The 15,710-nt window shown below is 40.7% G+C and overlaps 1 protein-coding gene across 1 annotated transcript; it reads left to right on the top strand.

The window, feature by feature from the left end:
* The first annotated feature begins 5,174 nt into the window (after positions 1–5,174).
* Positions 5,175–14,896, top strand: LOC129236181 (glycine dehydrogenase (decarboxylating), mitochondrial). Its single transcript, XM_054870421.1, has 6 exons — positions 5,175–5,549; positions 5,654–5,732; positions 11,827–12,127; positions 12,206–12,431; positions 12,509–14,569; positions 14,629–14,896. The coding sequence occupies exons 1-6, from the start codon at positions 5,331–5,333 to the stop codon at positions 14,737–14,739; spliced, it is 2,997 nt and encodes a 998-aa protein (XP_054726396.1). The 5' UTR covers positions 5,175–5,330; the 3' UTR covers positions 14,740–14,896.
* The last annotated feature ends 814 nt before the right edge of the window (positions 14,897–15,710 follow it).

Genomic DNA, 15,710 nt, shown 5'->3' with positions numbered 1-15,710 from the left:
GATATATTTAATAAATCTTTTATGTATGTATTGTCTCTGTATGGATATTTAATAACTATATTTACGGTATTATAGTTTATGAATATTGTTTATGGGTTCATCAGCAAAAAACAAAATATTGATAATAATAAACAAAGCCAATAAAAGCGCATTAAAATGAAATCTATTAAAAGAAAAATACGACTTTTATTTCAACTCAGTGGTGAATAGCTCACTCAACTCACCTTTTACAATATAGCTCAGCAGAGAGAAAAGGATGCAGAGAGGTTCCCAAATCAAACCCATGGTGAAAAGAGTTCAGAGGGGTGGGCATCACCAGACCGTTAACCGGCTCTCAGCGATTTTGTGGAAATCAACTGATTGGCTGAGGTAACCAACGTCATGACAGCGGTTTATTTACAAGAAAAACTAAGATTGTGTTGGTGGTGTGTACGAAAAAAAATCTACTCAAGCCTTACTCATTTTGCTTCATTGCCTTCTGAACAACGACTAATTGGACGAGTGTGTGATAGAAGTACTATTGGAATACCAGTTGCTACGAGTAAATTAATATTTAAGATAAAATCATCCAAGAGTGCAAAAGAACATAGAGAGATGAAGACACTTGCGTTACAACTAGGCTGTGGCCGCAAATAAATAAGAAAAATACGGAGGAACTGCTTAGCTTTCCAAGCCGGTCATTAACTATGTGGCAGGCATTCCTTGAGACGAGGAGTTTTCTCCCATGAATATTGTAGAAGTTATAGAGATGAGGTTGAGGAAGAAACAGTTGAGCACTTCCCTTGCAATTGTCCAGCCTTAGCTAAAATCAGAGCAAATTTTCTGGGCAGACACTTTTTGAACTCTCTTACGGAACTGTCTGGTGTGAGGATGGGACCAATCCTGCGCTTCATAGGTTAGGTTAGGTTGTAATGGTTGCCCAGAGAGTGGACCCACTTGGCCAAAAGAAGAAGGGTTCATCCTTAGTGAAATCATTGCAAAGGGAAAAAAGAGGTGAAGGAAAAACGAGACGACGAAAAGGATAGTCCTGGGGTGGTTTGAGTATTTGTGGACTATGAACGATGACTAATTTGCGGTTGCCTTTTTATGCTGCTGATGAAGTTCAACAGATTTTTGATATCAAAGCCTGCTAAGTCAGCAGGCGCAGAAAAGAAGTGAGAGCCACGATGCTTAAGTCTTAGTCCCGCGAGACTAATTGTCGCTTTGTGAAGCTGAAAAACCAATAATACCTCTTCAACATCAATGTGTCCACCGCAAACCACTGTTTGTGCTTCATTTCGGGCTGGAGTAGTGAATGGACCGTTCTTGATCGATAAAGTCAATATAACTCGCGCCGAGTGAAGTCATGTTTTCGCACAGCTTATTGTCTCATTTTTGATTTATTTTGTTGTGCACGATGATCTTATGGGTTAATTGTGCCTCGCAGTGCGCCGCAAGTGACTTGGTGTCTTGTGGACTTTGCTCGCTTAGATTTCTTCTATAGTCTCTATCAATTCATATAAGAATGTGATATAAACACTCAAACTAATCTCGGAAATATACGACGTTTACCTATTAAGTGACGAAGCTTATTGTCGTCTTCAAGATACATCTCTTCTCTGTCCTAACAATGATCCATGTGAATCTGCCATTTTTCGAAATAATACTGGCAGTCTGCTTCTATGAGCTTCTTTGTAGAGCTTTCCTTTTTTGTAAATTAGATTTCAGGTTAGAGAAGGGTCGAAGGCGCTCAGCAATCGTCAATATCTGGAGAATATGGCAGATACGAGAGATTCTGCATTCGAAAGAGGAGTCAGTAGATCTGGCGGCATTTGTGGGAACGGTTACATGCCTCGCTACTGTAGCTCTAATTTCATGCAAAAAGGCCATAGGACGCAAGAGGGATCTTTCTCCGAAGAACACTCCCTGGCTGTATAAGACCGTTATCAGACCTAACCTCTTTTACGGGATTATAGTCTGGTGAACGGCTCTCGACGAGACTACGATTAGAAATAGGCTTTAGAAGGTTCAACGCATGACGGTTATATGTATCAGCAGAACTCCTAGAACCAATCCCTCTGATGCTCTGATGCTCTTTTCTTCTTACCTCCCATAGATATGTCAATGGCGCGATTTAGGTGTTGGACAGTCGTCTGGGTCCAATCAATTCTGTTGACTATTTTTCTGATTAACGATATTTCATAAGGTTATTTAGTACTAGAACTCCAGTGGATGGATTGACAATATACCTAGTCAGAAAAACTGCTTACGGCTTGACGAAAAATTTGGCTTTGGTGTCTACTGTAAGAAGACAAAAATAATCGTTTCGGCTTGTCCTCCTAATCTGATAACCAAGTGGCGATTAAATCTCTTGATGGGGTTGTCACTAACTCCATCATTGTTCGCAAATGCCGGACATCTCTTAACAAGGGGGCCAGAGCGTAGTGGCATACCAGTGAAATGTAAGGGGGACAAATCAGCGAGAGAGGTATGGAAATTGTAGATATACCCCGCTCAACCTACAAACCGCGTGGTACAAGTAGCATTGCCACTTCATGTCGACATGCTCAAACATTGAACGTACCTCATTTCGACTATTGCAGAAGCTGCATTAATGAGGAGGAGGGAGAGTCTGTCAGACATCTGCTCGATTACTATCCCGCGTGGCACGCCACTAGGTTTAGACCCTTTGGCTCATCGTTCTTGAATGATACTGATGACCTTAAGGATAAGAGTGTCAACCAGGTGAATGGGTTTGCTGTTAAAACAAAATGGCTTAAAAAGGAGTAGCAGATATTTGCTACCGCGTTATACCAATTGATCGGCAACGGTCTAAGTGAGTTGGTTTTGAGACTGACTACCACTTCTATTTACCTAACTACCTACATAACTCTGGAGCCTTTAGTGACAGTCAGGCTCTGGAGAACGCAAGGCAAACCTCAAAGATTGTTCAAGAATCTAAGAAGAAGCTTAATTCAGTTGCAAGACAGAATAAGCTTGTACTTATATGGGTTCAAGAGAATGAAATTGCCGATAAATTGACCAACTGTGGATCAGAGTCAATAATCGGAATTAGTTCTGTAGAGAGCATGAAATGGATCAGCGATTATGTAAGGAATTTACATAACGAGCGATGGTCCGGTCTAGAACGCTGCAGAACTGCAAAGAGTTTTGTGACAAGTCCGAACAGAAAAGTGTCAAACTCTCTTCTAAAACTTGGAAGTAACGACGTTCGGTTGATGGTCGGTATTATTTCAGGACACAATCCAAGGAGTCAGCATATGACCACCATTAGAAATAGAGCACGTTATTTGCCTGTCTTGCTTAGAGAAGGCGGAGAGCACTGAGCGTTTCCTCTGTGAGGATCCCAATGCGGCCTCACACCGGTCAGCCTCTCAGAATCGGTTGAGCTTTGGCTGCAGACCAACCCTTCTTCAGTATCGCTACGCAAACCGATTTTGTCACTCTCTTCATCTGAATCCAAAGCTAACTCATCGCTGCGATAGATCCAAATGGTTGCGTCAACAAACTTGAACCTTACAACATTATTCTTCTGCGCTAGTGGGGCAAGCGATTCTCCATGGAGGATGAGCATCACCTGTCTTCTTCCCCCTACTGGCTATTCTACTCTTCCTACCTTTCAATTGTGAGTTGGCAGGTCGCTATTGTAGGACTTAAAAATTTGCTCAATTTTGTGCAGCTCTGCCGGCTTGGCCGGAATCCAAACTCGAGCTCGAGGTCTACTTGGAATTTCTTACTTACTAAACGCTTCGAGTTTGGCTCCCGGCCAAACTTCTCCTAGCTTGGCTACGACCAACCAGTAGAGTGTGGCTGACCTCTGACCTGTCAGAATCGGTTGGGCTTTGGCTGCAGACCAACCCTTCTTCAGTATCGCTACGCAAGCCGATTTTGTCACTCTCTTCATCTGAAATAAAAGCTGACTCGTCACTGCGATAGATCCGAGTGGTTGCGTCAACAAACCCGAAGCTTATAACATTATTCTTCTGCGCCAGTGAGGCAAGCGATTCTCCATTGAGGATGAGCATCACCTGTCTTCTTCCCCCCACTGGCTCTTCTACTCTTCCTACCTTCCAGTTGTGAGTTGGCAGGTCGCTATTGTAGGACTTAAAAATTTGTTAAATTTTGTTCGGCGATTGCCTCCTCAATCCACGTGCATTTTTCCTTAGGAATGGTCTCTTCCATTCTCCCTTATCAATGACGGCCAATATCTCACCGCCACCTTTGACGAGCTAACTGAAAGTTGGGTAGTTATGGCCACCTACTATTTATTTTTTTGGCGACCTTTTCTTTCGCTTTATCTGCGGATCGTTGCCTTTTAGGAGGAGCACCCGCCGGTTTTCCCAAGTTGGTTATTACTGCCTTTGCCCATTCCAGCGTTTTAGCCTGTTCTTCTGTTAGCTGCTCTGCTACTACCTTTCTTAGTCTAAAAAAGACCCTATTGGCAGCCTTTATTTCGTAGTACTTTCGCTAGAGGGACGGACATGTTTAGCCAATACCGCCTTCTCTACAACTGTACTCCGGCTAGAGGTACTAAGCCCATCTAAGGCAACCTGTCGGTTAAACCTGGAAGCAGGTCGGCACCCCCATCCCCTAAAAGGGGAATTTTTAGCCTGAATGTATTAGGAGTTACCATTTTCTCGGTGCTTCTTGGCTCGACTTTTCACAAAAATAAAAAAAAAACCACATACCTCGCGACTGCCTCTGACGAGGATTGGCTTTGTTTTATTTGATGTCGTTCGCTGTAATTCTTTCTTCATGTATTGCAAAATTCTATAGACTTGTGGGATAATGTTTTTCATACCTATGTCCCTTTAATCTAATAAATACGCAGAATTTTATCCTGTTTTTTTTCAAAATTATAAATAGGCAGTCCTCATGGAACACCCTTCAATTTTACGTTTTAGTTTTTTTGTTCATTCACAACAAATATTATGTATTTAAAATAATAATCACTTATTAATTCGTGATTGTGAAAATAAACAGACTATCGCTTAACAGCCTATCAAGCACCCGATACGACCCACAAGCACACACACGCAGCGCATTGTGAGGCTAGACTCCTAATGGAAATTTCAGATTACCTTATCAGTGCTGACGATGAGCACCAAAGCCAGACTTAGCCCACTGCCCAACTTATCTGTTGGTTGCTCATCTCAATCAGTCGGTGGTCAGCAGTTGGCGGAAGTAGCAGCATTTGTCACTCGAAAAGTGTCTCGAAATTTAAATTGTAACAAAGTTAAAAATAAAAGTGCAGTTAAAGTTACAAAGTGTTTACCTGCTAACAAGTCTCAATTCATGTTTGTAGTTTCACTTTCATTACAACAATAAAAATGCAACATTTAAGCCGCGCACAGATGCATCAACTCGTCACGCTCACACACACAGCCACTAAGTGCTGGCAAGCGCCACGTGTACTCATACAAACACGTTGCCTAGCCACAGTGCCAGTGGGTGAAGTGCTCTTTCCCACCAAATCCGACTTTCCCAGTCGTCACATAGGGCCGCGTAAAACGGATGTAGTCGCCATGTTGGATACACTGGGCTTTAAGGTATGCACTTTGCATAAAAACAAAAAAAAAAAATAACAAAAATAGCAAAAGAAAGAATAAATCAAGCATGGCGTGAATTTCAAATATTTTCTCTTCACAACTAGTCCTTAGAAGAGCTAACGGAGAAGGCCGTGCCTCGGCGTATACAACTGAAGCGTGATTTAAACTTGGACAAGCCCTTGAGTGAGTATTTGCCGGCATGTGCTGCCAAATCGATTGGAGTGTGCGAAAATGCTTTTGATTTCATATAATTTAGTTACGAGTATTTCGCTGAAAAATTTGCTTGCTATTAATTTTTCGCACATGAATTACCCCATATATTCATTGGACCCCCTGCTGTGTATCAGTCGTATACAATAGAGAGCATACTGATAAGAGAGCAAAGTGCAGTCGTACTACTACAAGCACAGGTCAAAAGATCAACGGCGCTTATCACTTATTGTTTTGTTCTTAGGTGATGCGAAAGCCGCGTTTTTGTGTTTTGCGAATTATGGTGATTATTTATTTCTTATTTCGGGCTTAGGTTAATATTTCCTATATGAACACATACGAGGGGTGACTATTAAATAAGGAGACTGACGCTGCTATAGAAGAAGTGCGCATGCGACAAACGCCAGCGGCCGCTAGTTGTTTAGCGGGAAGTCTTCTCTTTCGAATGCAGTGCCTCTCGCTTCTACATATTATATATAAGAAGTCAGTATAGAGATGTGCGTAAATCAGTTAACGGTGCTGGGCTTTTTCTTCCATATAAAAACATTCTAGTTTGTACTTTATGTGGAAGAATAACTCAGCGAAAAAAATGTCAAAAATCACGGAATTTTGTTGTCACTTGAAACTTGGAAATGTTTGGACTATAAAACTGCATACCCAGAAGAATTGTAAAAATTCTGGTTAAAAAAATTAACAATTTAATGCAATTTTTAAGACAAATTTAAAATTCAAAAATTAAATTTTTTTTATTCAAAAAATTTTAAAATTTAAATTTTTGTTTTTATTTAAAAATTTTCAATTTTAAATTAAAAGGCAGACAAAGAAAGAGGGAGAGACCCGAGAGAGAATGAGAGAGAGGGAGAGAAAGAATATATATCTAAATAAATTCACAACATTTGCAGAGAATACAAATAGACAAAATTTACAAAACACGGAGAAGGGTCGACCGGTGTAGGTAAACGCCAGACACAAACCGTGGCAACAACGCGCACTACTCCGAGCGTGTATCACCCGCACAAACACAGCGATTCCAGGACCGCAGCAACGGCACAAATTACCGCAAGGCAATACTAATAAATCCGACGCCGGAATGGATAGCACTTTATAGTACGCACAAGCACTAGCCAGGAAACGCAAATAAGCGCCAAAAAGTAGGCACCAAAAAAAACGGCAAAAAATTGGGACCAAAAAACGCCCCAAACAGTAGGCACCAAGGAAATATAACGCCAAAAAGTAGGTGCCAAAAAGTTTTCACCAACAAACAAGCGCCAAAAAGTAGGCAGTGTTATTTCTCACTCAGCAATCACAAGGAAAAACTCAGGAAAAACAGCCTTAAGTGTATCTAATATTCATAAAAGGTATTGCTCTCTCTCTCTCTCTCTCTCTCATATTCCTCTACGTTATATCTTTTTTCTCTTTCGCGGAACGAAAATTCCCAAAACGTTGCATGGCCTCGAAATTTTACTCTCCATTCTCGCTCGTCCATCGATGCCTAAGAAGCTTCACTGCAAAAAAAAATTTTAAATTGTGTAGAAGTGTAAAAGTTTAAAACTTTGCATTATATGGTTGTTGTTGGAGCATGAACTGTATAATAATAACTCCGTTCTTTTCAAAGTTAGTATTTTCCAAGGTTACACAATTCTTACAACTAAGTAAACAAATATGAGCTTAAAAGATAATAGTAAGAGTCAAAATGTGAATTGTGGTTGTTGTTGTTATGTAACAAAAAGAAAGAGATTGGTTTAGATGTCATTAAACAAAAGCTCAGTGAGTAAGGGAAACGTGAAGAAGATATGTGAGAACATAAGTAGGAGGGGTAAAGAGAATATGGGTGAGGAAGTGTGTATTGTTGATGGTGGGAGCTTGGGTAGGTGGCAATATACTAAATTTTTTAAAGGGATACAAGGTTATCTTCCCGTCTAGGGAAGAGTGGAACACTAACCCAACATGGCTAAGTGATGACCCACAGATGGTTCCAAAACGCTCCAAGGGCCTAGAGCAGGGCCTAGGGCACACAAAACCCTAACACTAAGCACAGATACCACAATTTTCCATGCGGAGCTCTTCGCCATAATGAAAACAGTGGAAATCAAATCCAAAAAAGGGTTCGAGAAAATAAAAATTAAATTCCTTTCGGACAGCCAATCGGTTATCAAAGCCTTAAATTGTTTCACATTAAAGTCAAAAGTCCTAATAGAGTGAAATGGAAGGAAACGAGAAGGCAGACTTCTATGCCAAAAAAGTGGAGAAGGGCTTTTTATTGGACCAACCCCGTTTTTCGGGTTCAACAAAAATAATATAAAACAGGAAATCAAAAATGGATCCAAGCTAAAGTCAGGAAACACTGGAACGGCACAAGCGGCCTTAAGGGGGAACGCCACTGTGGAGGGTAAAAAAATAGTCGATTTTTAGGAATTTTTTTTTGTAAGGTGGAATGATTATTCGAAGATCGGACAAAAGGCAATTTATTATATATGTATTAAACTATGTTGAAGTAAATTTTTATTAAAAAATATTGAAAATTGACAAATTTATGTAAATAAACGTAACGAGTCAAAAAAAAAATGACGTCATCTGGTGGCAGCGATACAGCAATGAATAATCATCTGAAATCAAAAAACCAAAAATTTTATTAATCTACGCAATAGTGGCTATCGTTGTTCGTAGCCGTTATTTTATTTTATTTTTTTTTTTTTTTTTGACAAAATGGTGGTGATTTGAACAATAGTTATTTTCAAATTTTCAAATTCGGCTACGTACAACGATAGCAAATGCGATAGCAAAAATTTTGAAAAAAAGAAAATTAAAATCGGTTCATTAGTCTTCGAGAAATCGTTGCCACCGTATTAAAAAAAGTCGTTTCGAGAAAAACGCGTTTGAAATGAAGCATCGTATCGTAAGCGCTACGGGACCGAACCGACGGGCGCTCACTTAAGTGCACATAGAATCGGAAATAAAGCGAATTTCGCTTTAAAATTTTTACCACATTTTCTTGAGTAGTTATAGTAACAATTTATGAAAAACAAAAAATCATTTTTTTTGAATTTTCACAGTGGCGTTCCCCCTTAATCACTCCAAAAAGTTTGTAAACTTCAATGCCAACGGAGCGAAATCAGCAAAAACACTTCAACACAAAATATCTAGTACAAGATTATGGAGGTTCTGCTGTGATGAAGAGGAGTTCATGAAACACTTAATCACCAACGGTGAGGCATTAGGCCACAGGAGACACAGAATCCTACTAGAGGAAGACCTACAATTGCTCCCTTGGTACGATTCCTCGATATACTAAATAATTATAATTAAGTAATTAGGGGCTCACAATAGATAGGTTTGGTCGTAGTGCATAAAGGCCTTAGCCTAATCCGTACAACCATTACCATTACCATTTGACAATATTTAGAATAAAATGGTGGTATGTTTATAATTTTGTAACGGGGTGTAAGGAAAAGAAATCGTAGAGGTACGAATTTATGGTAATTAAGGCAAGTATTTGTAATCCTCTCTGCGCGAATTACTTGTGAAGCTCATACTATTAGCCGTGGGCAGCAAAACAATGAACCAGCTGTTTTTGTTAAAGGGTTAGGGGTAGTCAGAGGACCAAAAAAAAGGATGACTTTGATTTTGCATTAAATTTTTTTTTGTCAGTTACTTTATTTTACAAAAATAAAAACATAGTATTAATACATCATGTTTTGACTTGACTTTAGCAAAATTAAAGAAAAAAATAATAATAATTGTAAAAGTTATCGCTGTTTGTGTGGAGCGCGTTTCTCCAGAAGTCACTTGCGTGATCATCGCTTATCCTTGGACATTTATCGATAATCAATCGGACAAGAGAAATTAGTTTCATTAAAAGATAATCTTCTGCCTGATCCAAACTTTTTTTTCGAAATTGACAACATGGCGGCCTCAGGAAATATTTTTCAGATTTTCAAGGGAAAAAAACCGACAATTACAATAATTCTTTATTTATTTATATGTAAGAGTAATAGTTATAAATAACCAATACACTAAAATTTAACAAGAACTCTGGCTACTAAGGCCTTCGGCTCATTAATTGTTTAAAAAAAAATAAAAAATAAAAAAAAAAATAAAAAAAAAATGTATGCTGCTTTTGCTTGTCTGATCGGAGGCTGAGAAGAAGAAGTAGAAGAAAAAGAAGAAGAAGAAAAAGAAGGAGAAGAGTAAAAATAAGAAGAATAAGAACGTTTGCTAATTTAGCGATTTTCCTCAAAAATTTATGGGGAATATTTTAGGCTATTTTAAGGGGTTGGCCAGGGGTTAGCCAGAATTTTCAAAAAATTGGATTTTTTTGCATTTGATGATTTGTATGATATCTTTAAAATATTCTGTCAAAATTTGAAGTGAATCCGACAAATACTTTTCGAGTTATTCAACAATTAACAAAGGGCGCTCCGGAGCATTCGCATAGCTTTAAATGCATTTTTCTCAATGCTTTTTGAACTGGTGATCACTGCAACTTAAAAACCGGTAGATTTCAATAAAATTTATGCTGCTTTTGCTTGTCTGATCGGAGGATTTTCAAAATTTCAATTTTTTTTTTATTAATTGTTTAAAAAAATTGAAATTTAAAAAAAAAAATCCTCCGATCAGACAAGCAAAAGCAGCATAAATTTTATTGAAATCTACCGGTTTTTAAGTTGCAGTGATCACCAGTTCAAAAAGCATTGAGAAAAATGCATTTAAAGCTATGCGAATGCTCCGGAGCGCCCTTTGTTAATTGTTGAATAACTCGAAAAGTATTTGTCGGATTCACTTCAAATTTTGACAGAATATTTTAAACATATAATACAAATCATCAAATGCAAAAAAATCCAATTTTTTGAAAATTCTGGCTAACCCCTGGCCAACCCCTTAAAATAGCCTAAAATATTCCCCATAAATTTTTGAGGAAAATCGCTAAATTAGCAAACGTTCTTATTCTTCTTATTTTTACTCTTCTCCTTCTTTTTCTTCTTCTTCTTTTTCTTCTACTTCTTCTTCTCGATTGGCGCGTTAACTGCTTAAACAATTTTTACCTAGTCTATCAAAGCGCGCCAGTCGTTTCTTTCTCGTGCTAATCGACGCCAGTTGGACACACCAAGTGAAGTCAAGTTCTTCTCCACCGTATCCTTTCAAGGCATAGCAGGCCTTCTTTTTCCTCTGCTATCACCAGCTGGTACCGAATCGAATACTTTCAGAGCCATGACCCAGCCAACGTAGCCGCTGGATCTTTATACGCTGCGCTATGTCTATGTCGTCGTAAAGCTCATACAGCTCATCGTTCCATCGCCTGCGATATTCGTCGTTACCAACGTGCAAAGGTCCAAAAATCTTTAGCAGAATCTTGCTCTCAAACACTCCAAGCAACGCTTCATTAGATATCGCCATCGTCCACGCTTCTGCGCCCTACAATGAGACGGGCATGATGAGAGCCTTGTAGAGTGTTAGTTTTGTTCGTCGAGAGAGGACTTTACTGCTCAATTGCCTACTTAGTCCAAAGTAGCACTTGTGGGCAAGAGAGATTCTACGTTGGATTTCTAGAATGACATTGTTATCGGTGTTAATGCTGGTTCCTAGATAAACGAAGTCTCCTACAACCTTGAAATCATAACTGTTATCAGTGACGTAGGTGCCGATACGCAAGTGCGCCGACCATTTGTTTGATGACAGGAGGTACTTCGATTTGTCCTCGCACCAATTATGGAAAAATTTTACGCTTTTACATAAAAATATCAAATCTAAAATGCGACCAAGTTTGTTGGGGACACAGTTAACTTGTATGATTCCCGCTTACGTCACAAGTCAGCTGATTTCTTCAAAATCGCAAAAATCCGGCTAACGGTCTGATGTTGGTCACACCTTCCACATGTGTAATCTAGCTTCCATATTATCTCAAGCTTACATCAGATCCCCGCGTTCTCTCAGGATTCCTAATGGTAGTCTCGCACGAAGCCATTCGGCTATGGCGACCGCATTATTTGATTACTTACAATAGATTAAAAAAAATCCAAAATTTTACATTAATTTTGCCCTCGTAGTAATCAAATCCATTCCATTTCAGATGAGCATGAACTCGTACGCCATATACGGGGCATCGCTATGCGCAATGAAATCTGGCGCTCATACATCGGCATGGGATATCACAATTGTCATGTGCCGCATACGATTGTGCGCAACGTCTTTGAAAATCCCGGTTGGTTTACCCAGTACACACCGTACCAACCGGAAATCGCCCAAGGCCGTCTGGAATCGTTATTGAATTATCAAACTCTGGTTGCTGAACTGACAGGGCTGGATGTGGCGAATGCATCGCTATTGGATGAAGGCACGGCCGCCGCTGAGGCTATGAGCTTGTGCACGAGGTAAGATGAATCCAGTCACTACATCTACAATGTGTATGTCGCATACTAATCGAATCTACCGACTTTCATGCAATGCAGGCAAAACAAGCGCAAGAAGATTTACCTCTCCAATAGATTGCATCCACAAACCTTGTCTGTGGTGCAGACACGTGCTGAAGCATTGGAATTTGTGACGGAAATCGGTCCGATCGCGAGTGCGGATTTGGAGGGTCGTGAAATATCCGGCATCTTGTTGCAATATCCCGACACTTTTGGTGACGTTAAGGACTTTGAGGATGTCGCTGAGAAGGCGCGCAAAAATGGCGTAAGTTACGCTGAAATAAAATATTTTAAATTCTTTCTAAACCATTCGCTTTGCCCATTGGGTTTATCTCCCAACAGACACTCGTTGTGGTCGCCACGGATCTGCTTGCACTAACTCTGCTCCGACCGCCAGCTGAATTCGGCGCCGATATAGCAATTGGTACCTCGCAGCGTTTGGGTGTTCCACTCGGTTATGGCGGTCCGCATGCCGGCTTTTTTGCCTGCCGACAGAATTTGGTGCGTCTGATGCCGGGTCGTATGATCGGTGTTACGCGTGACAGAGACGGCAACGATGCTTACCGTTTGGCGTTGCAGACGCGCGAGCAACATATACGGCGTGACAAGGCAACTAGCAATATTTGCACAGCGCAGGCACTGCTCGCCAACATGTCTGCCATGTATGCCATCTATCATGGCCCAGAAGGCCTCAAGGAGATCGCAAATCGTATACACCACTTCACACTTGCACTGCAAACTGGACTGCACGATGCCGGACATCAGGTGAACAACAAACACTTTTTCGACACTTTGAATGTCACACCGTCGGAAAGTTTGTCGATTGATGAAATTAAAGCGCGTGCGGCGGAAAAGCGCATTAACTTCCGCTACTTTACGGATGGTAGCGTGGGCATAGCTCTGGACGAAACAGTTGGGGCGCAGGACGTCAATGATCTGTTGTGGGTATTCAAGTGTAAGTCGCTAGATGAGACACTAGCCGAGCGCGATATACTGAAAAACTCCATCGAGCGCTCGAAATTCTTACGTACCTCCCCATTCCTACAACATCCTGTATTCAGCTCACACCACAGCGAATCTCGCATGGTGCGCTATATGAAGCGTTTGGAAAATAAGGACATTTCACTCGTCCACTCTATGATACCGCTTGGCTCTTGCACCATGAAGCTTAATTCCACCACAGAAATGATACCATGCTCCTTCCGGCACTTCACCGACATACATCCGTTCGCGCCTGTCGAACAAGCCAAGGGTTATCATCAAATGTTTAGCGAACTCGAAAAAGATCTCTGCGAGATTACCGGCTACGATAGAATCTCTTTCCAACCCAATTCTGGCGCACAAGGTGAGTACGCCGGTCTGCGCACTATTCGCAGTTATCATGAGCACCGTAACGAAGGTCATCGCAATGTCTGTTTGATACCCATCTCGGCGCACGGTACCAATCCGGCATCGGCACAAATGGCTGGTATGAAAGTCGAGCCCATACGTATTCTCACCGACGGCAGCATAGACATGGCACATTTGCGCGACAAGGCTGCGGAACATACTAGCGATTTGTCTTGCCTTATGATCACATACCCCTCCACAATGGGTGTGTTTGAGGAAACTGTTGCTGACATATGTGAACTCATACACAAACATGGCGGACAAGTGTACTTGGACGGCGCTAACATGAACGCACAAGTCGGTCTGTGTCGTCCCGGTGATTATGGCAGTGATGTATCCCATTTGAATCTACACAAGACTTTCTGCATACCACATGGCGGTGGTGGTCCTGGCATGGGTCCTATTGGTGTAAAAGAGCACTTGGCGCCCTATTTACCAGGACATCCAGTGATCAGTCCAGTAGAAAGTGAACACGACAGCTTTGGTGTAGTTTCGGCAGCACCTTTCGGTTCCTCAGCCATTCTACCGATTTCTTGGTCCTACATTAAGCTTATGGGTAGTCGCGGACTTAAGCGCGCCACTCAAGTGGCCATTCTCAATGCGAACTACATGTCCAAACGGCTCGATAACCACTACAAAACCCTATATAAGTCATCGAAGAGTGGACTTGTGGCGCACGAATTCATTCTTGATTTGCGCGATCTGAAGAAGACGGCCAATATTGAGGCAGTGGACATTGCTAAACGTTTAATGGACTATGGTTTCCATGCACCCACTATGTCTTGGCCTGTGGCGGGCACTTTAATGATTGAACCGACTGAGTCCGAGGATAAGGAAGAGTTGGATCGGTTTTGCGACGCGATGATTTCAATACGTGAAGAGATTACCGAAATTGAAGAGGGACGCATGGATAAAACGGTGAATCCACTGAAGATGGCACCGCATACACAAGCGCAGGTCATCTCAGACAAATGGGATAGGCCATATACCCGCGAGGTGGCTGCTTTCCCAGCGGTAAGTAAAAAGAAAGAACTAGCATTTGCATGTTTACTAAACTCTTTTTTTCCATACAGTTGTTTGTTAAGCCAGATTCAAAGATTTGGCCTACCGTTGGACGAATCGACGATGCCTACGGTGATAAGCATTTGGTCTGCACTTGTCCGCCTATTCTACCCGACCTTTAGTTGCAATATTTCGAGTCTTCTTTAAGCATAATTTTTTAGATTTCTTATGTAAATAAATTATGGAAGAAATATTTGTACATAATTAAAAATGTTTTACCTTTTAAGTTCATACAAATAAAAAGTGATCAATTTAGAGGTATCGGATTTTAAATTGAAATAAAACAACGAAAATTCAAATTGATTGGGCAGCCTTTATTATTTTTGTGTGAAACCACTCATAAATTTTTGAAGTCAAACTTCTTAGGCGTCGATGGCCGAGCGAGAATGGAGAGTAAAATTTCAAGGCCATGCAACGTTTCGGGCATTTTCGTTCCACGAGAGCGAAAAAAGATATAACGTAAAGGAAAAGGAGAGAGAGAGAGCGATATACCTTATACAAGGTTGCCCATATTCGACGGGCCCATGTGTTTTTTTTAATCAAAGAAAAACACAATTTTTTTGATGTTGCCGATAATAATCATTTTATTTGGTTCAAGTAGATTTGTTGACATCACTTTTTGAATATGATATCTCTCAAATGGCAGCCTTGAGCCTGTACGGCGTATTGTGCCCGTGGCCAATCAAAATCGCCATTTTTCGACATCAAACGACGAGGAAACAATGTCTTCAATAAATCGATTGTGGTGCGAGCTGTGTGTGGTGGAGCGCCGTCTTGTTGAAACCAGAACTGCCTCATACGCTCTCGACGAATAATTGGCATCACAATTTTCTTCTTTTCTTCTTCTTTTCACAATTGACTTCTTTTGTTGAATGTAAATTTCAACAATTTGGAACACGTGAGTCGATTTTAAAAATCTGCTTGGACTGATGCCTCCAACGCGGTATGTCATTAAGCGATCTGACGTCTCTGTCAAAAGATACAGGGTTGCCAGATGGGTCCGACGAATATGGGCAACCCTGTATGTATCTTAGATACACTTTAGGCTATTTTTCCTAAGTTTTTCCTTGTGGTTGCTAAATTCTAGTGAGAA

The sequence above is a fragment of the Anastrepha obliqua genome, chromosome 1, assembly GCF_027943255.1.
Source record: "Anastrepha obliqua isolate idAnaObli1 chromosome 1, idAnaObli1_1.0, whole genome shotgun sequence".
Classification (NCBI taxonomy): Eukaryota; Metazoa; Arthropoda; class Insecta; order Diptera; family Tephritidae; genus Anastrepha; species Anastrepha obliqua.
This window is presented reverse-complemented; position numbering and strand designations above follow the sequence as displayed.